Source organism: Sphaeramia orbicularis, chromosome 24, assembly GCF_902148855.1.
Source record: "Sphaeramia orbicularis chromosome 24, fSphaOr1.1, whole genome shotgun sequence".
NCBI lineage: Eukaryota > Metazoa > Chordata > Actinopteri > Kurtiformes > Apogonidae > Sphaeramia > Sphaeramia orbicularis.
Window position 1 is genome coordinate 27,625,628 of NC_043979.1, and position 22,633 is coordinate 27,648,260.

A 22,633-nucleotide genomic window follows, 5' to 3' on the forward strand; every position below is an offset into this window, starting at 1 on the left:
TTTTACTTTTGGCATTTCTGATATGTTCATTGTACGTTTCAAATGTTTTGTGTTTTGTCTCGGCTATATTGTAAATGAGGTTGTTTCCTCAGTATATCTCCAAGTTTGAATTAAGGTAATTAAATTTAATTTAATTTAATTTAATTACATTTGATGACATTTAATTTAATTTAATTAAATAATAACCTTTCAATTTACTCAGAGCTTTTATGAACATCTACGTGATCAGTAAATTAAATATAGGAAAACATAAAATTATCACATAAAAATGAAAATGCTGAGGATAATGAATGCTGATAAATCAGTGAGAAAAGGTTAAATGCTGAGGAAAAATTCCTCAGCTTTCAAATTTCCAGATGATGAAACAGTAATTCATTTATCATTTATAGTCTTTTTCTCTCTTTCTGCAAAATGTTAAGAAGCAAAATGTTCCTTCTTAAGTATATACAAGTAGCCAAATGTTGCAGGAATCTGAATACATATGTTGTAATATATACCTGTATTTCTGTTGTTACTTAGTCAGAAAAATACAAATACACTCTTTAAAGAAAAATAAGATAAAAAATATTAGGAATAAATATAAACAAGTTCTGAAGATTTGCCAATTTATGATTCATGTTTATTTTTAATATTGCAGGTGAATGAAATGGCTTCAACTTGAAGATCTTGCAAAAATAAGCCTGACGTATTCTGCTACATCTGCGGTGAATACACCATTGTACCTAACAGGAATCCTGTTAGAAAATGATTTTTTTTCTCTTAAAACCTATTTTGGGTGAGAACTATATAAAAAATCAACTGATAAAGTCACAAAAATGTAATCAATTTTGTGAGAAGATCAAATTTTTCAAAATCAAATTAGCAAAAAAACCTGACCTGATTGAGAAAAACAGATGTCATTTTTTGGATTTAGCGGTGCAAAATGGTCCTAATTCAGTTGAAAAAACCTAGACAACTTGCAAAAAACATTTTTTTGTAACCCAGTGTTATCAGCAGGAGTAGGTGTCATCTTACTGAAAAAAGTCTGACTTATTCTCTATTACCACAAATTTAGAGGAAAAGTGATTCATCTTTTTATTAAGTGTCTTATTCTAATTCTACAAAAGGATCCTGTTTGACTCATTTTACCTGAATTAACTGTTTCCCGATGATCGTCCCTTCTCTTGCTGGTGAAGGCGGTTGTGTAATGTGCATATATCTCTGTATTTGTGTCCTTATCGGAAAACTTGCAGGTGTATTTCCTGTTGTGTCCAGTCTGACGCTTCACTTTCAGGTATGAGCCACAGTCTGTGCGTCCATAGACCTGGTACCAGTCACCTTCACCAGTCAGCACTGAGCCGCTCTCATTCACCCACTGGAGGCTGTTCTGTGGACAAGGTGGGTATCCACTGTTCTCCAGAGAACACCTTAAAGTGATGGTTCCATCTCCTTCTAAATCTGATGAAGTTGGAGAGACTGAGAAGACAAACTGTCAGCTAAAAATCATCACTGTAACTGATGAAAGTAACACATGACCTTCACTCACTCCTAGATAACACAGCAGATTTGACTATTTCAATATTACTTTGTACGTGTGGAAAGAGTCGTCTTATAAATACATTGTGCATCACTTGAAGAAAAGTGCTCATTATCCCTCTGAAAAAGCTGAAGCCAAAGCTGAGTTTCTTTAATTTGGAGTCCTCTGAAGGTCAGAAAATGTCTTAACTTGCTGCTTTACATCATTTCTGTAGATGTTGTGACTTAGGGACATCTTTAGTAGGACCTGTGGCACCGCATTATGTAATTATGGTGCAATGTGTAATAATGTAATAATTTTTCACCTCATTATGTAATAAAGCTGCCTTTTGTAATAAATGTTTTGAGTGCATTTTGTAATAAACTTTGCCACATTTTATAATAACTTATTACATATTGTGTCTTCCAAATTTCAGTGCACCAGTTATTTTCTTGTCAGTAATATTTAATTAATGCAGCTTTTGTCTCTGATTTAGGGTTGACCAATGAAACATCTTACTAGTTTTTTTTTTTTTTAAATGACTTCTAATTAAGCAGGAATGTTTAATGTTGTTCTGCTGGTATGATGGTTTTTCCAATCAAGGTATCAGTTTTGATCGTTTATTGTTTCAGATATTTTTTATTGTGAAGCCTTATCATTCTACAGACTTGAGATCCCCTGATTGGAACATTATGCTTCATTTTTTATATCAACAAATGCACAGTCAGAAATTAAAAAAGAAAAAAACACTGATAAATTGAGAAAAAGAAAGAAAGAAAGAAAGAAAGAAAGAAAGAAAGAAAGGATAAATAAATACCCTAAAATCTTTCATTTTCTCAGTTTTTCCTGGAAATTTCCACTATTATTAGCTATTATTTAATACTGACAGACCCCCTCTAACTGCAGCTATTTTATAGGTAAAAATAAAGTCAGACTCCTCTTATGTGTGCACCGTCAATGTGAATGAGTTTTCACAGAAATGAGACTCACCTGTCAGGACGCTCACATATACATCTATGCAAACAGACGGCACAGGGAAACAGAAGTATCTACCAGCATCCTCAGCAGTGATGTTCTTAAAGCCAAGAGAACAGCCAGGGTCAACAGTCAGCTTGGCTCCTCGGCTTGATGTTTGTGCAACACGTCCATTTGCATTGGACTCATGTATGATGTAAAACCACCGTACAATGTGTGGGTTACATAATACAGATGATTTACATGGCAGCATAGCCTTTTGTCCTGAACTGGTGTAATGTAAGTCTGCACTGAATCCAGCTGCAAAGAAAAAAAAACATGATCTGTTGAAAAAAAAAATTGCTATTCTTTGTAATTTGTAATATCATCTGCTTTTATTTATACAGTAATTTACTGTTTACTGTTACACAACTTGTTCCTGTTTTTGATTACTTCAGAGATGCTGCCATTAGTGAAAAAACACCGGATATTAGTCACTATCAGCAAAATATTGTGTATCCCTTGTTCTCACAGGACAGCAATGCTCCAAAAATATGATATATGTATATGATGCCTTACTCTGGATTAAAGTGTACCTGTACTGGTCATGCTTATGACATTAATTGTGCATTGTGTATTACTTAAAGGCAGAAGAGGCGCAAATTCAGTAAAAAAAAAATCGCCATAAATGCACCACACTGGATCTTTTTATAATGTGACTTACACTACCAGGCAAAAGTTTGGACTCACCTGGTTTTTCTTTATTTTTATGACTATTTACATTGTAGATTCTCACTGAAGACATCAAAACTATGAATGAACACATATGGAATTATGCAGTTAAAAAAGATGTGACAAAACTCAAAACATGTTTTATATTTTAGATTCTTCAAAATAGCCACATTTTGCTTTTATTACTGCTTTGCGCATTCTTGGCATTCTCTCGATGAGCTTCATGAGGTAGTCACCTGAAATGTTTTCCAAAAGTCTGGAAGGAGTTCCAAATGATGCTGAGCACTTGTTGGCCATCTGTGGTCCATCTCATGTCATTTAAATGAGAAGGTGAGTCCAAACTTTTGCCTGGTAGTGTACATGCATGAGCAGAACCTATTGGGAGCAGCCATTGCTGGCCATAAGTGACGTACCTGTTGTTGATTCCAGGTGATGAGTATGAGTAAACCAGCAGTAGTCAGTGAGCAGATGAAGTGGAAAGCTGGCATGTGCAAAGCAGGGGGCCGGGGGGGCTAGAGCCCCTGCCGCTTTGATCCTCTGCCTACTAGTGCCCTTTTCACTCGTTTTTGTTTTTGTTTTTTTTCTCTCTCGCAAAAAACTGAATGACTAAAATTTTCGTGACTAAAATTTTGATCAATGATAATAAATGTTAAGAGTGGTTTAATTTGGCTGTCACTGGACCTGGTCATGGTGCCCTTTCATCTCTGTCACACCACGCCCCGTCCTCCTGTGCAACCTTGCTTGCAACACACACACACACACACACACACACACACACACACACACACAATATGCAGTCTGAAGAATCAAGGAGGAGGAGGGAAGCGCTGCAATTCAAGTACATCAGAGTCCACCCAAAATATGCCCAAAACATTCACTTGTCACTTTTGGTCCTGGTCCTATTCTTCAACAGCTATAGTTTTGGGGCCAAAAACCGACCGTAAGTGAGTAAATAATTCATTATCATCGTCACGTCATGGAATGAGCTCACAGACTAGCACGCTCTAACAGCTGGGTGCCCACCTGAGTCTGAGTCTTGCTGAAGTAGTCACACATATTTGCTTCTGTTTTATTTCCATAAACTGTTGAGTTTTAGCTGCAAAATTGTAACACATGGTAATAGTCGTCACTTTTGAGACTGACAGATATATATTTTACATTGTAGAAAAGGCACATCTTTTACAGTAGCCTACTATACACAGAATAGGTGCAGTCTGAGTCTAGTCTAATTAAATTTATTGAATGAAAATAAGCAACAGCAAGCCCACAGTTTTCAAATAATTTTAACAAGGTATTTCCAAGGACTTACTTGGAATGTGGAGTCTGGAAAATAATGATAATACTGAATGATAATAATACTGATAATGATACTAATGATGATAATACTGAATGATAATAACAAATATAGTAATAATAATAATGATGATGATGAAGAAGATGTAGCATTAGTATTATATATCTTTTTTGGAAACCCAGTGACACTTTTCATTGGATTTTGTATTCGTTCCATACACACTGGTGGCAAGCTACTGTTGTAGCCACATCTGCCCACCACCAACCACTCACTCACCCCTTACATTCCCTCATGAAGAATAAAATAACTTGACATGCATGGTGTGTATGTGGGTGTATTTGTTGTATTTCTTATATATTTTATTGTTTTGTTATTTAGTTTGAAGGTGCCTCGCAAACAAAGACGCATTAAACAAAAAAGAAAGGAGCTACTTGAAGCTGCTAAAAGTAGCGGATCCCTTACCGACTGGGTGAAAAAAAGTACTACAGGTAAGCACAATATAAGGAATAACATTACATACTAGAGGTCAACCGATTATCGGCCAGGCCGATTATCGGCGCCGATATTTGGAAATTTGACGCATATCGGTATCGGCTTTTTTTTAATCCGACGGGCTGATATCAAGAAATCAATTTAAAACTGGGTTATTTCGGCTCAGATGCAGCCGCGCCTCTCTCTCTCTCTCTCTCTCTCTCTCTCTCTCTCCTGCCTACTGTCTCCTGCACTATCCACTCTGCGCCCTCTGATTGGTTGACGCGGAAGCTGTCCTCACACACACACAGACTGGGACTGACTTGGGATGAGACTGTGTTCTTCATACATTTTTCTCCATTACTAATCCATAGTGTGCAGAGCGTTTAGAGCCAGACTGACGAACAAATGTTCTGGTAAAAGCTCATCAGACTCCACCTTAGCGTGCTTCCCTAAAACAAGTGAACTGAGTTTTTTACGCGCTCTCTTAAAGCTATACCTACCGATGTGGCATTTCTCACAGCACTTAGTAAAAGTTTGAACATGAACAACCCGCCTCCCTCCAAAGCCCCGCCCCCTTCCCTCTGCCTGAGCTCTGAGGCTCCTCCTCCTCTCTCCTCCTCTCCTGATGCGCGATGGAAACGGAGGAGGAAGCAGAGGCGGAGGTCCGGTCCGTTTTGGCGTGTCCGCGGACCCCTCCCTCAGTAATCAGATGCATAATCCACCTGCCGCGGGCCCGCGGCTCCTGTTCCATCAGTAGACCTGGTCTGTGCAGTACTGGGTCAGTGTCTTCACTGCAGTGCCCAGGGGATGGGCGCGCGCACTGTGAACACCCGGCCTCCGCGAATTTTCCGTGGACATTTGAGGTTTCATAGTCCATACATTTATCATCCTACATCATCTTACATGTGTGACACCATGTACATGTACCTGTATGAGTCCCACCGTCATAAAAGCTGAGCTTTATGCAGACCTGTTCAGTCCAGTACAGCTGACTTCTGGACTTTTATCTCCATCCTTCATTCATCAGACTCCCATTTGCGCCCCTCAGTTGTCGTTTCTGTTAATAAATCCGTTTATTCCCTTCCACATGTGCATGTCAGTTCTATCATACACATCCTAGACAGTAGACTGTGGTCAGTGACAGGAGGAGCAGTGACAGGAGGAGCAGCGCCAGTGAAGCGTCAGATTCAGAGGGACACATATCGGATCCGGAGACGGCGATAATGGATCGGATGCTGGACGGCCGTAATGGATGATTGACAGGAGGCTCAGTCAGGTTCGGCCAATTATTTTATTCGGACCGACTAAAATGATTGGTCAGACATTTATCAGAAATATATGAGAATTAAACATTTTTGAGTTTCAATGCCTGGCGGATTTCTTTTACATTTTAGTTTAACACACACTTATTAGGAGCATTTTACGATGACAAAAGAAAAGTGTAAAAATGCCACATCATACGGTATAGCTTTAATCACACACACATGCTTTTCTATCACAGACTGTTTCTATCTCCATATAATCAGCAGTCTTCTTCTAAGTAATTCTCAGACATGTCAGGAGGTAATATGTGTTAGCAGAGCTGCCGCTAATGTTTACTCTGTTCTTAGGTTCTTCTGCTGCTCACTGTAACATTAGTAGTTGTGAGATGTAGAGCACAGGGATGTTTATTACAATTTCAGAAGAGTTTTCTGCGTTTACCTTCGACACATGTTTTCTCTCTGGAGCTTCTCACATGAGAAAACTTTCCCTCTCCACAGTGGGTACCCCTTCTGCGTCAAAATCCGACGCAGAAGGGGTACCCCCCGTATCAAAGAGTGATGCTATGGGACTCTGACCATACGTGTCGATTTCTGACTATTTGGGATGAGACTGTGTTGGTATGTAATGTAATAGTGTGTGTTTGCGTTAAAGTCACATGAAGAACTCTACAACTCACGACTACTAACGTTGCTGTGAGCTTTCTAGTCCTATGATCTGAAAATTAAAGTGAAGATGAGAGAGTCAAATTCAGAAGTGATTTATCTGAACATGGTGGAACATTTTAAATCCTGTGTGTGCTCATTAAAGTCCTAAAGGCTGTTTGTGTTCTGTCAGGAGTTTAATTGCACTCATAGCAACTATTATATTTTTTATGAAGCTTTTGTCATATTAATCATTAATGATGTAGCAGCATAGTTCTGAATGACAGGGTCCCTGCTATTGCATGGTAAAAAAATATAAAATTTAATAATGAAATCAACTTAAGGCTTCCCAAATGCTGTCATAAATGAAGCATGATGAGTTGAGCATATGTCAGCATGTGGCCCAAGAGTTTACAAGAGTCTCACTGTATTTTTGTTGTGTTTGAACAAGGAAGGAAGGAGCAGTTGTTACGCTAAATCTTACGTGGTTATAGCCAAATCTTACGTGGTCATTCGTTATTCCATGTCATTCGTCATTTAGTTTAGAAAGGCCCTAGCGTAGCTTCTCAGTATAGTTAGCCTGGGTGTCTGTTGCGCTTAGCGGCGGTGAAAAAAAGAATAGTCATCATGTGGTACGGTGATGAAGACCCCTTTAAACCTACCAGGAGGGCTTCCCCTGACCTATCACCCTATAGAGAGAGAGTGACTGTGGATCTACCTGCTCCCTTTGCCGGCGATGGCAGCCAGAGTTTCCTCAGCTGGAAGTGGCAGTCGGAGCTACGGCGGGTGACACCGGTGAGTTCAGCTGGAGCTGCTGACAATACTGCCCACCCAGGGCCGCTTCTAGCCTGTCATATTAGGGTGGGCTGGTTGAAAAAACAGGTGGGCAAATGAGTTGATGTGTACAGACGATAGCAATAGTGACCTGAAGGCTGACAATTTGAACTGCAGTCCTGACGGCACTGAAAAGAAGTGGCATGGGGGTTATGTAAGTATAAGAATCACTTTATTGATCCCCAAAGAGAAATCCAATTGTCAGGCAGCTCATCTGTGTTCATTTACTCTTTAATATAAAATAAAAATGATTTTAAAAGTCCTTTGTGCATATTTCTTTTCATTGGATGAGCTTGGAAAATAAAACAATGAATACTAAATACTCATAAAAAAAATTATTCTCACTGTGGCCAGATTTTATACAAAAAGAAGGCAGTCTACTCTTGTTCAAACTCAGACTGAAAAGTGGCACAATAGAACAACCGCACAAATAACTGACACTGGGCCAAAAGTAAAAATAATAAAACTAAATTATATTTTTTCATATTCCACAAACCAAAAAAGTCTTATTCAAATTCAATCTGAAAAGTGACAAATGACAAAAAGAACAACAAATCTTTCTGTTTCCATCTAAAACCCTGAAATTTAGACTCAAATGTGAGTACAACTATATGCATATAGACCATCATGACGAAATTATTATAATAATTAATATAATTTAGTGACAGAGATCATTTACCCCTCACTCGGTTTTTTTCCCTTCCTTGGCCGACGGTTGAGAGACTGTGTGTTTTACTGGCGTTGTGTGTGTTCTTTGGTTTCACTGACGTTGTGTTGCCCACTGTGTGTGTTTTACTGGCATTGCTTTAGTCAGTGTGTGCGTACATAATGTGATGCGGGTGTCCGCTGAACCGGGCCGGCTGCTCTGCAGGAGCCCAGAGACGATGCTCAGCCCAAGAGCACGTCAACAAGCCACAGATACAGTGAAACTCCGATAGAAAGAATCGCGGTATTAAACAGAAACCCCGACAGGTGCAGCAGTGACCTCAATAGGTGCAGGAGAGACCAAGGAGGGAAGTTTAACTCCCCGCAGCCCAGAAACGGACTGTGAGCTGCTGTATGAGTGAATGAAGCGCTCAGGAAATGCAAAAGAATAATGACAACCAATCACTGACGGAATAGGGCGGGCTGTAGGCTGCCCATCCAATCGCAAATAAGAGCCAATAGTAGCGTAGTCTGTTATGTTTTTTCTATTGGATAAACGTTTTCCCTTAACTTTCGATTGGGTGGGCAAGACGGACATTTGGGTGGGCTTAGCCCACCCCTGCCCATGCCTACCGCCGGCCTCGTCCCCATCCGTCTGTGCAAGTCTGCTTTTCTACTATGGGACAGCCTTCCCGATGCGGTCAAGTCAAATTATGCAGCCGTGAAAGAGAAGATGGGATCGGCTTTTGGACAGAGAGTTAATGGACCGTTTTAGAGCTAACATATTGGCTCGTTCACGAGTTCCGGGGCAGAGCCTGGAGGTGTACGCGGCTGATGTGAGCCGGCTGGTAGCTGGTACTGGTGTTTTTACCTCCGAGTTGGCCGCACATCACTGTTGTTAGTAAACATTGAAACTCATGTATAGTGCCTTTATTACAAGTAGACATACTCGCAAATAACAAAACATGCAAACACGAGTCCAAAGAAAAACACCATATAAAGCAACAGTTCTGACTTTCTGGATCCAGATAGCGTGCCTACCAATATGGCGGTGTAAACAACAATCACATGACCAGTGGCGTCAGCTGCAAGTCCTCAATATAACTGTGCCCCCCGCTCCGCCAAAAAAAAAAATCTGTTTTTGACAAATCGCACCCTGCACACACACACACACACACACACACACACACACACACATACACACACACACACACACAAATACACAAAGTGGCCTAAACACTTCATCTGTCCTAAAATAAATAATTTGGTTAATTTTGTTGTCAATTTTGCTCTTAAGTTTGTTAAAAGAGAACACTAGTTTGCTCTCTTGTTAATGTTGCACTTCATGTGGAATTTTTTTTATTTTAATGCAGAATGTGAAACTGACAGAACTGGGATTAGATTTTTGTTGTTTGTTCAAAACTACCTTTCAGGGAAAAGTGCCATACTAATGTTTAAAATACATTTAGTAATGTTTTATTTATTTTATTTTCCATTTGATTTATAGCAGCAGAATTATATTATTGCTGTTTTTCTATATCCAATTGTCTCCAAAAATTGGGGGGAAAAAATGTTCAAAAATTCATAATAAATGCATTAAAGACATTTTGAGGGGTTTTCGTTCAACCCAAACCAAACTGAAAAAAAAAACTAATCGTGGCTTTCAAAACCGAAAACGTACTGAACCGAAAATTTTGTGTACCGTTACAGGCCTAAAAAATAATATAAAAATATGTTTTATCTGAAAAATAGTTTCTCTTTTATCTCAGTAAATATGTATTTTTAAAATAGACCCAAAGTGCTTCCAAACTTGCTTCATAACATTAGTCTACATCTGGTTGGAATTTTCAGCCCCTCTGTCCTGTTTTTAGGGACCAGTTTCATAGAGGCACCCATAGTTAAGTAAAAAAAAAAAAAAAAAAAAAAAGAAAACAAAATTGGTCAAAATTCTATTACATCTTCTTTACTCAAGTACATACAAGATCTGAAATATAGTTTCTTTAAAGTTAAAACACTTCAACAGCCTGTTTTTTGTTGGGTTTTTTATGTAAAGTTGTTGAACCTCACATTGTCCATGTCGGTAATGACTAACACTTTGCACAAGACAAATACTATAAAAAGTTTTAGTGATGAAATTTCCAAATTGATCACCATTAGGTGTTTATTACAACCCATCTATAAAATCGATCATTGGCTTGTAAGTCTTATAGCCTGAGCTGAACTTTGAGTTTGCTTGAAAAACAAATCTTCCCTGTAACTGAATGTTCTGTGATTTTATGTTAGCACTTTGATCTGTAATAAAACAAACTGTCCACACTTTTCTGTCTTTCATTGTGCTGGCCCATGGTGGAGAACATGTATGTGGACAGATACTGCACAGGCTACATTAATGCGCTGATAAACCATAAAACCATGAAATAAGACCATGTGTCCAAGATTTGCAGTATTGTAAAATAAATGTAAAAATAATAAGTCTATTCAAAAAGATGGAAAAACATATGTGCTACAAAGCCATTTGAAACAAAATAAATCTCAATAAGAGTTAATGTGTTATTTTTCTGAAACTGCTAGGAGGTGGTGATGGGAGGTAATGTCCTCCAGTTGGTTCCTCCCTGTGGGTTATACCTATTCTCCACTCACTGTTATATCCTGACACCCACAGCCAAAAGCATCAGTAGAAGGTGTCAGTGAGTTTGCATAAGGTCCTTTCCAGTGATGGCGGAGTTAGATGTTTTCCTGCAGTCCTTTGGTTCTCTCTCCCTGTTCGGGGCTCTGCTGGTCCTGCTGCTGGTTTTAGTCATCTTTCCCTCCAGCTTCGGCTCAAAGAAACCCAGAAATGAACCACCAGGACCCACACCACTTCCTCTGATTGGAAACCTGCTGCAGATTGACATGTGGAATCGTCACAAGTCTTTACAGAAGGTGAGGAAGGGGATAGAGTTCCATGTTTTCTTGTTGGTTCACCTTGTTCCTTATGCTGCCCCATGTTCAGACAAAAATACGGTCAGCTTATCCTCACCGTGTTGAAAAATTGTGCATATCAACAATATTGCCATGAAATCAAATTGTCAACATATCATTTGCTCAGAGTTTTATTTGGACAGTGGCATAGATTTTGTCTTTTTACCTCTGTACACACCACCACAGTGGATCTGAAATGAAGCAATCAAGATGACTGAAGTGTGGATTTTCATGTTTAATTCAAAGGATTTAGCACAATATTGCATTAATTTAGGAATTATAACCGTTTTAAATGTTGTCCCTCCATTTTCAGAAGCTCAAAAGTAAGATCTAAACTAAGATAATTCTAAATATGAGGATCGTTTTTAATACTTTAAATTGTTTGTATGCATATCACCAAAAGCTGATTGTCCTCCAAATACTTTGTCATGCCTTTTCTGTTTCATCTCAGAGGTAAAATTACCAAAAGTGTGTCACTGTTGTCAAGACTAGCTCGTAGGACCAAAAACCTGCACTGGGGTTGTCACACTGTCCAATTATTTATGGACATGACTGTGTGATGGACTGTTTTAGACTTTGTTTGCTCTGTCACAGTGATTCCCTTTTTTGGCTCATGACCCCATTTTAACATCACAAATTTCTGGCGACCCCAGACATTCAAAACCGAGACTTTTTTTTGCTAAAATGGATTTGTTTTTGATCATATAATGTTTTGCTATACTATGTTGCAAACAAACATTAATTTTAAACAACATTTAGTCTATATAATGCATCATTATGGACGGAGGCAGAAAAGCCAGGTGTAGATTAGTGCACAAAGTGAGAATTTGATTTTCCTTGGTCAGGATATGTACAGTCAGTCCAGCTTGGATTCACAAGGCTGAAAATTAATTCTGAAAAAAACAATAACTCAAACTATGAATTATGAAAGAGCTGCAGCATCTTAAACTGACCACAATGAACATTTGAAAGATAAACAGTACCACAGTGCTTCAGTTTCAGCTTCACAGTTTGTCATGTCTTTTATGGATTGTGATTCTCAACTCACCATATATTTTTTATTAGTAAGTTTTTTTTTGTTTGTTTTTTACATTTTACATTTACATTTATGCATTTAGCAGACGCTTTTTTCCAAAGCGACTTAAAGGGGAAAACCAATCAATCAATCAATTTTTTTTTTATATAGTGCCAGATCACAACAAAAAGTTATCTCATGACACTTTATATATAGAGTTGGTCAAAACCAGACTCTAAGCCAATTTACAGAAACCCAACAGAATCCTCCAGGAGAAAACACTTGTGTGACTGGTGACAGTGGCGAGGAAAAACTTCCCTTTAACAGCAGAAACCTGGAGCAGACCCAGACTCCTGGAGGATGGCCGTCTGCCTTGACCAGTTGGGGTTAAAGAGAGAAGGTAAAGAAAGAGAAAAAGAGAGAGCGATAGGGATAGAGACTGGGGGAGAGGGGGAGAAGGGGGGAGTAGGGGGAGACACATGGATGCAGTTGAGGATAAGTGAGTGATGATGATGAAGGCAGGAGAGAGGCAGGACAAACTGGGAAAAACTTTATTAATATATTTAAAATGGAATGTCTGAAAGTGCTAGGACTGGAGGTGTTCTCGGATAAGCTGGGTCTTCAGGAGCTTCTTGAAGATAGGCAGGGATGCCTCTGTTCTTGTAGTGCTCGGTAGAACATTCCACCAACGTGGAACGACCCATGAAAAAAGCCTGGATTGTCTTGTACAAGGTCTGGGGACCACCAGACAACGTTCCCCAGACAAGCGGAGTGGTCGTGGGGCAACATAAGCTTTTATCAGTGCACCTAAGTAGGTAGGAGCAGACCCATTGAGAATTTTGTCGGCTAGGATTAAGGATTTGAATTTGATGCGGGCAGCTATGGGTAGCCAGTGTAACTCAATAAGTAACGGGGTGACATGTGCCCTTTTAGGCTGATTGAAGACCAGACGCACTGCTGCATTCTGGACCATCTGTAGTGGTTTGACAACACAAGCTGGGAGGCCTGTTAGAAGAGCATTGCAGTAGTCAAGGCGGGAGATAACCATAGTCTGCACCAGGAGCTGGGTGGCCTGTTGGGTTAGGTATGGCCTGATCTTTCTTAGGTTGAAGAGAGTGAAACGACATGATCAGGTGACAGAGGCAACGTGATCTGTGAAGGTCAACTGATTATCAATCATGACTCCCAAGTTTCGTGCTACATTGGTAGGAGCCAGAGATAAGGAGTCAGTATTGATGGAGATGTCATGCTGTATGGTTGGCTTAGCTGGGAAGACCAGCAGTTCAGTTTTGGACAGGTTCAGCTGAAGGTGATGGGCTTTCATCCATGCAGATATGTCAGAGAGACAATCTGAGATACTGATACTGTGGAGCCATCAGGTGGGAATGTCAGATAGAGTTGGGTATCATCAGCATAGCAGTGATATGAGAAGCCGTGTGAGTGGATGATCTGACCCAGTGAGGTGGTGTATATGGCAAAAAGGAGGGGGCCCAATACAGAGCCTTGGGGGACCCCCGTGGTGAGGCGGTGAACTGCAGATGTGTGCCCTAACCAGGACACTTTGAAGGACCGACCAGTGAGGTAAGGTTGAAACCAGGAGTGTGCATGGCCTGTGATGCCCATGTTCAAGAGTATGGATAATAGGATATTATGATTGTCAGTGTCAAATGCTGCTGATAAGTCGCGTAGAATGAGTACTGAGGACTTGGCTGCTGCTCTAGCCTCTTTCAAGGCCTCCGTCACAGACAACAGAGCCTTTTCAATGGAGTGGCCGATTTTGAAGCCAGATTGGTTGACGTCAAGGAGGTTATTTTGAGAGAGGAATTCTGTGACCTGTTTGGAAACTGCCCTTTCGATGGTCTTAGAAAGGTATGGGAGGAGTGAGACTGGTCGATAATTTTCCACTTGAGTGGGGGTGAGGGAAGGTTTTTTGAGTAGTGGTGTTACCTGCGCTTGTTTAAATACTGTAGGAAATGTTCCTGAAGTCAGTGAAGCATTAATCACTTGTATGATTGGTGCTGTGATAGTAGGGGCCACAGATTGTAAGAGGTTGGATGGCATAGGGTCCAGCAGGCATGTCATAGGACAGCTAGAGGAAAGGAGTTTAGACACCTCGTTCTCTGTGAGGGGAGTAAATGAGGGGAATGACGCAGTTGGGCTTTTGTCTGTTGAGTTAGTAGTACCCATAGTCAGGGAACAGGGAGTAGTGTGTGATGATGATGATGATGATGATGATGATGATGATGTTGATGTTTATCAATTACTAGAAATTTCAGGTGACCCCTTTTGAATTCCAGGAGACCCCACGTGGGGTCCTGACCCCATGGTTGAAAAACACTGCCATAATGACCCAAACAACCACTGGTGACCAAAACCATCTCCCAGTATAAAATGTTTCATAACTTCTGACCCATTAAACCTATCAATCCATGTAAATAATTGGTGTAAAATCCAGTTATTCACCTTTTTATGGTCATCAGATATGACCCATTTGGATGTTCAGAGGCTCCATAGTTACCGTGGAAACAGTCATCTTCTACAACATGGATTCACCAATAAAACCCATGGAGTTGGATCAATGACAGTGGATGGACACACTGGGTTTATATTCAGTTAATGATAGGTTGGACTGAAAAAGTCACTTTTTCTTAATTTTTCTCTTTCTGATATTACGACAATGAACTTTAATCTGAGATTTAATGAACATCTACATGATCAGTCAATTAAATTTGGGAAAATACCAAATGTTTATTGAAGAAACACAAAACACAGAGGATAATATTATAATAAATGGTGATAAATTGCTTAAGAAATGTGAAATAGAGAAAAGTAACACTGGGTCTTTATGGGTTAATATAAAACATATTACCTTGTCTGATGCATTAAATATTTAATATTAAACATTAAACAGCAGACTAACCTTTGAATTTGTAACAGCAACAACATGGATTCACCAATAAAACCCATGGAGTTGGATCAATGACAGTGGATGGACACACTGGGTTTATGTTCATTTAATGATAGGTTGGATTGAAAAAGTCACAGAGGATAATATTATAATAAATGGTGATAAATTGCTTAAGAAATGTTCAATAGAGAGAAAAGTAACACTGGGTCTTTATAGGTTAATATAAAACATATTACTTTGTCTGATGCATTAAATATTAAATATTTAATATTAAACATTAAACAACAGACTAACCTTTGAATTTGTAATCTTGGTAATGAATCTGTGACAGAGAAAACGTGTGGTTCATGTTCAGTAAAAACAAACAGCAAACTTGCAAATGACCTCAGACATAAGGACCAGCTGTCATTAACCACTGACTAGCAGTGGTCCTGATACATGCTTGTAATATAAGTTTGCTCTACTTTCTGCCCTTAGTTTTACAAGAAATATGGATCAGTCTTCACTATCTACATGGGACCCAAGAAAATGGTCGTCCTGGCCGGATACAAGACAGTGAAGGAGGCCCTTGTGAACTACGCAGATGAATTTGGGGAGAGGCATCCGGTTATGAGAGTGATAAACTCGACAACTGACCCTGGTAAGAACAGAAATAATGTATGTACTATGGCGTCATTTTGGATTCTCAGTGGGTAGCAATAATAAAATGTGTATGGTTTGAAGATTATATTTTAGTGTCAGTATCCATTCCCCTAAATCTGAGCGGCAAAGTCTTTCAATACCGAAGATATGTTATAAAAGCTTAATTCCAATGTATTCTTTGACCTTTTGTATGATAAAGTAAAACTGTGATATGTGAGTCTCATAAACTGACTGTAGAAGTAACCAGTGCAATCAGAGCAGAATGGGTTAAATGAACTAAAACTAGGCCATATTCAGTCGCTTTATGGGTCAGGACCATTAAAGGACAGAGAGTTAACCATTAACCATTAACCCATTTGAGGTCAGACTTTGACTGGATCAACACCTTGTTTCTTTGTTTTTGTTTGTTTTTCAGTCACTCTGTTGTTGATTTTCCATCTGGGTCTTCACATCTGATTCTGCAATCCTCTGGTTTATTTAATGAGTTGATGGTTAGCTAAATAACTTCAAGTTGTCCTTCCTTCCCTTCCTGTGGCTGAAAAGCAACTGAGATAAACTCATAGGTTTTTGTAGTTTCTCTAAGCATTATATGGTCTAACATTGGATAAATTTGCTGGGATGTCCACTCTCTGGGAAGATTGACAGCTGTTTTAAATATTTTCCTCTTGTGAATAAACTTTGTCATTGTAGAATAATGACTTCACTTACTTGGAAATCACTACAAATGCCTTGCTGCTACTTAATCCTTTGACTTCTTATGGAAGTACTAAGGCTGTAATCAGTTTTTCACATGCTCTTTCTTCATTCCTGATTCACTTTTGTTAAATAAATGACACTGAATAATCCTTGTGTTTTATATCTGAAATTAGATTTAAAAAATCTTAGAACCTGATGACGACCAAATGATTTTTCCCCAAAGATAAAATGTGGAATTCAGGGAGGGTGTAATTTTCTTCTCCTATTATAAGTGGATGTAAAGGAGCAAAGGTGTTCCATATAATCTCAACATATTTTACCCATACTCAAAGAATTTCTTGCAACTTGATTCAAGGAAAATCATTCATATAAGTGAGATTTTTTCTGTAGGAAGACACTGAGGAAAATTTGAAGACTCTATGGATGCAAACATGTACTGGTACAAGCTTCGAGAACAGAGATTGGTCAATACAGGACATTGAAGAATCCAGTTTTTCATGCCCTTCCGGATGTGCAAAGCTAAATTATTCCTAGTTGGGCACCTAGCCTCAAGGAAAACTTAGCAACATGTGCAGTCAGCAGCAAACTGACCTGCAGGGCAGGCTGACCTCAGAACTAAGAGATGACTAAACCCAAGGGGCTAAGGTAGAATTTCTTCAACAATAAGAAGCTGCAGTAATGCTAGCCCATGTTTTTAGTTTGGCAAAAACAGACACTCTGAATTAATAATTTGCTAATGTACTTAGAGAGGAGCTGTGTGTACCCTGGATCATATTATACAATTATTGTCTTTCAGGGGTTTTATGGTCCAATGGAGATTCATGGAAAGAGATGAGACGCTTTTCTCTGATAAACCTGAGAGATTATGGGATGGGCAAGAAGGCATGTGAGGATAAAATCATTGAGGAGAGTTTCTACCTTTCTGAAGAGTTGAAGAAATTCAAAGGTGAGTGTCTTTATATTGTGATAGATCACTACACAACATTTGTGTCATATAAAATGTTAGATGTTCTTGAACAAACATACGGCCCACTGGCCAAAAACAACCCTCCACAAAAAATGACACTGAAGATTTTAACAGTCAAGGGTGGGTCAGGGAGGTTTACATTCACAAACTATCCTTCCACAAAAAAATGTTAATAACCTGAAACAATTATGAACAACCAGAAATGTTTTAAGAAAATTAAGTGCAATTTTAACAATATGCCTGTTACTAAATGTGTTGTGCATTTGTAGATCCACTGTAATAATAAGCCGAGACATAATATTGGTGAAATTGCACATATTTTTCTTAAAGGGGTCATATTTTGCTAAACCCAAAGTTGGTACATTTATTTGTGTATTTGGACCCTAATAGTTCAAAAAGTGGGCAACACGGTGGTGCAGTGGTTAGCACTCGTGCCTCACAGCTAGAAGGTCCTGGGTTGGATTCCAACACCAGTCAGTGGGGGTGGGACCTTTCTGTGTGGAGTTTGCATGTTCTCCCCGTGTCTGCGTGGGTTCTTTCCGGGTACTCCGGCTTCCTCCCACCATCCAAAGACATGCACTGATAGGTTAATTGGTTAACCTAAATTGCCCATAGGTGTGAATGTGAGAGTGATTGTTTGTTTCTATATGTCAGCCCTGCGATGAACTGGTGACTCGTCCAGGGAGTACCCTGCCTTCACCCCTGTGTAGCAGGGATAGGCTCAGAGCAACCCCATGACCCTAGTGAGGATTAAGCGTGTTCAGAAAATGAATGAATGAATAGTTCAAAAAGTTTGAATTTGAGCCCTACAGGTGCTGCAAAGCTATCTTTATATTAATTTTGGCAAGAATTGAGTGGATTTCTACAACCCGTTTTAATTCCTTCTTAATTTGTTGCGTCTACAACTTGTTATGTCACAACATTTGCACACATAAGGTCAAGACTTCTGACAAACATTTCTCTGAGTACGCCATAATTGTTTATCAGCAGCAGTAGTAGTTAGTAGTTGTAGTCCATACTGAAAATATGTCCAAACTTCGAGTACAAAAAAAGAAAAAAAATTGGATTATCATTTGTAGGCTAGTATGCTATTATTTTACTGGTCTGGCTATTTGAGATCATATTGTATGTATGTGGTCACTGAACTAAAATGACTTTGACACCCCTGTTATAGAATACAGCAGCCATGAATAAATATGGATGATGAAAAACGTGTATATACATGTATATGTCATCTGAAAATACATCCATACACACTGAACTCACAGTTCTGTTTTTTTTTTTTTTTAACTTCAGGAGAACCCTGTGATCCAAGCCAACTACTAACAAATGCAGTCTCTAATATCATCTCCTCCATGGTCTATGGCAGCAGATTTGACTATGAGGACCCCGAATTTATAGCCTTGATAGATCGAATGAGCAGGTCTATAAAACTTATGGCCACCCCATCAATGCAGGTATCAGATTACATGTACAAGAATGAAAAATGTAGAATGGAAATATTAAGATCAATCTAATCTAATTTTACTTCTCCAACAGTTCTACAATGCATTTCCTGCTATTGGAAAATGGTTCTCTGGTGCTCAAAAGGAATTCCAGAAATTGCAGGTTCTGGTCAGAGAATATAATTTAAAAGTGTTCCATCAGTTAAAAGAAACCCTCAATCCACACATGTGCAGAGGATTTGTGGACGCCTTTTTTGTCCGACAACAACAACAACTGAAGGTTAGAATGTCTGTCAGTTCTGATTTAACACATTTTATTTGTCATTTTGTCATTCAGGTGTTCGTCTTTTCTTTTTTATACCTTCAGTTCTCACAGCAACAAACACCAGTGATCAGTGGCAGAAGTCTAGTGATGAAAAATGCATACAGTCTATAGTATATACTGAATATGTGCCAAAATATCTGCGCTATTTATGTGCAGGAGTCTGGGGTTATTAACCCTCACTTCCTGGATGCAAATCTTCACAGAACTGTACAACAGCTATTTGGTGCTGGTACTGAAACAACAGCAACTACATTCAGATGGATTCTTCTGTTTATGATCAAGTACCCAAAGATACAAGGTAAGGAGCTTTACTTGTGCACTATATTAACTGAAATGACCAATTTCTGTCTTTTCTTATGTTGAACACTTATCTCCCAGACCAGATCCAAGAGGAGATCAGCAGGGTGGTAGGAAGTCGAAAACTTCAGTACGAAGATCGAAATAACCTGCCCTTCACTAACGCTGTCATCCATGAATCGCAGAGACTGGCCAGTATCTTACCCACGTCTGTTCCCCGCAGAACGAGCAAAGATGTCACCTTCCAGGGTTACTTTATTGAGAAGGTATGCACGAATAAAACACTTCAAAAGGGTTAATAATAATCTAAAGTCCAAATTAGTTCTTTATCAGTAATGAGTATTTCAACAAGCAGGTGCTCAATAAAGCCATAAGTATCTATCAAGGTACAAGTCATCCTCTGCATACAGAAGACATGTTGTGGCCTGGCTTACGATTTCAAAATCCCATTGTTTTAAAACAGAGGTACAAAAACTCCTTTATCCCTCTTTCTAACCATGTACTGAATGCACACATCAGAAGATACCCTTGACCATTTAGTGACACCCCCCATCCCCATCCCACTACCTCTTTTGATATCTCTTTTTATACCTATCTTAGATTTGTTGTAACTGTACCTTTATTTTAAAGGACTTAGTTTTTAGTTTTTAATGCATTGCTAATATGTGTATTTATTACATTTATTATGTTTTATGTGCAGATCTGCCTGTTGGTCTGTATTGTTGTGTCTTTGTTGTGTAGTATGTGTGTGGTCCTGCTGCAAACAAATTGCCCGTTTGGGACAAAGAACAAAACTGATTCTGATTCAGAATCATAAGACAATTATAGAATCATATATGCAATTCTTGTCCATTTTCATTAAAAATGTCTTCATTTATAGATCATTATCATTCTCTGTTCTATCCAAAGGGGACAGTAGTGATACCTCTCTTGGCTTCTGTTCTGCACGATGAGACTGAGTGGGAGAAACCACACAGTTTCCATCCTGCTCACTTCCTGGACAAAGATGGAAAGTTTGTGAAGCGAGATGCCTTCATGCCTTTTTCTGCAGGTTGGTGAATTTATTTCATCGCTTTCTCAATTTTTAGTTGCCTATTTGCACATGATGTGACCATTTTCCCTCGCTGTCTCCTTCAGGTCGCAGGGTCTGTCTTGGTGAGGGTCTGGCTAGGATGGAGCTCTTCCTCTTCTTTGCCACCCTCCTGCAAAACTTTCGCCTCACTCCTCCACCTGGAGTTTCAGAGGATGACCTGGATCTGACTCCACAAGTATTAGCCCCCCTCAGCCCTCGACCATATAAACTGTGTGTAGTCCCACGTACTTGAGGAGGAGGGATATTATCAAATTAACATGATCACATTAAGTTGATTTCATTTGTGATTATCAAAGGTTAATTATCCATTAGTTGGATTATTTTGGTACGCTTACTGATTATCACTTGCTGGAAATCATTAAAGCCGGCCAAAGGGTCCAATCCGCCGACAGGATGAATTTGTGAAATACAAAAATTACACTGAAGATATTTACAGTCAAAGGCGTCCAAATCATTTTAATCCAGGGGCCACATACAGACCAATTCAATCTCAAGTGGGTCAGACCAGTAAAATAATAACATAATAGCCTTTGAGTTATGACAACCCCACATTATTTTTTTTTTTTGATTTTGGGTGAAAAGATAAAATTACATGGGAGTGTTTACATCTGCAAACTATCCGTTACACAAAATTGTGAATAACCTGAACAAATATGAACTACCTAACAAGTAAGTATAATTTTAACATTATTTTTGCCTGTTACTAAATGGTTTGTGCATTTGTAGATCCACTGTGAGCTTTTATGCACATGTGTACATGATAAACTGAGGCACAATATTATTAAAATTGCACTTTTTTTTCTGTGGAAATGTCAGGTTGTACGTAGTAAATGTTAGTTTGTAGACGTAAACATTTTCATAACGTATTTTTACAATGGATGGATGGATGGATGGATGGATGGATGGATGGATGGATGGATGGATGGATGGATAGATAGATAGATAGATAGATAGATAGATAGATAGATAGATAGATAGATAGATAGATAGATAGATAGATAGATAGATAGATAGATAGATAGATAGATAGATAGATACTTTATTGATCCTTTGCAGGAGATTATTTGGTTATGACAGCAGTAAAAAAAAAAAAAAAACACTGACCCATCCCAATAGACAACCAACATCAGAGACACAAGGTAAGAAGTGATAAAAAAGAATAAAAAACATTGGAGTTAACAATATTTATAGGTTATTATGTTATTATTTTACTGGTGTGGCCCACCTGAGACCATATTTGACTGTGTGTGGCCCCTGAGTGTGAAACAAGAGTTTGACACAAGAGTTGTTGTGTGTATGTGGGCTTGTGTGGCAATGTGTGTGTGTGTGTGTGTGTGTGTGTGTGTGTGTGTGTGTACATATGATTGTTAACTTGCAATAGCACTCTCTTTTTTATGATTGTTTCTTTATGTTATATACCTGTTGTGAATCACATTGAGTCTGCCTTGTGCATGAAATGTGCTTTTCAGTAAAGTTGAATTGAATCAAATCGAATTGAATTGTTGTTTTGTAAGGTGACAATAAAGGTGATCTTCAGCAGTTTGGGTCCACTCACAGTTTAAAGCCTAATCCAGCCAGGTTAATGATGGCCATGAAGTAAACAAAAACAAAAAAAACCCAGACGTGTCTTTGAAGTTAAATGTTTGAAACAAAGAGCCAAGTTTCCACCGGCATAAACCAGACTTTATTGGCAGATTAAAGTCTTATTTTCCCTGTGGTTTGTTTTATTTGTTAACATTGCTGTAGACAGGGTCATCATCTGATTGATTAGTCTTGATTGCAGAATAAGTCACTGCTTCCTCTCCAACCACCTGTAAACACAAAATGAGACGTTTTAGACCTGAGCTGGCCAAGTACTGAACCTGGATAGAGGACTGTGGTCTTAAATAAATGTAGATGTTATGTGAAATTACATTCCAGGTGTTATCAGATGTCATATTCCAGGCACCTGA

At 38.9% G+C, this 22,633-nt stretch overlaps 1 protein-coding gene across 1 annotated transcript; it reads left to right on the forward strand.

Moving 5' to 3' along the window:
• The first annotated feature begins 11,047 nt into the window (after nucleotides 1-11,047).
• On the forward strand, nucleotides 11,048-20,913 carry LOC115415134 (cytochrome P450 2K1-like). The gene is made up of 9 exons (XM_030128604.1): nucleotides 11,048-11,254; nucleotides 15,694-15,856; nucleotides 17,351-17,500; nucleotides 18,818-18,978; nucleotides 19,061-19,246; nucleotides 19,448-19,589; nucleotides 19,670-19,854; nucleotides 20,498-20,639; nucleotides 20,726-20,913. Exons 1-9 carry the CDS (start codon nucleotides 11,048-11,050, stop codon nucleotides 20,911-20,913), a joined length of 1,524 nt encoding a protein of 507 aa, XP_029984464.1.
• Nucleotides 20,914-22,633: the final 1,720 nt, after the last annotated feature.

Excerpts from the sequence above, each read along its gene's own strand:
- LOC115415134 (XM_030128604.1), top strand. The coding sequence starts at position 11,048 with ATGGCGGAGTTAGATGTTTTCCTGCAGTCCTTTGGTTCTCTCTCCCTG. Across the intron at positions 15,857-17,350 it reads AAACTCGACAACTGACCCTG|GGGTTTTATGGTCCAATGGA; the intron begins GTAAGAACAGAA and ends ATTGTCTTTCAG. Across the intron at positions 19,590-19,669 it reads CAAGTACCCAAAGATACAAG|ACCAGATCCAAGAGGAGATC; the intron begins GTAAGGAGCTTT and ends CTTATCTCCCAG.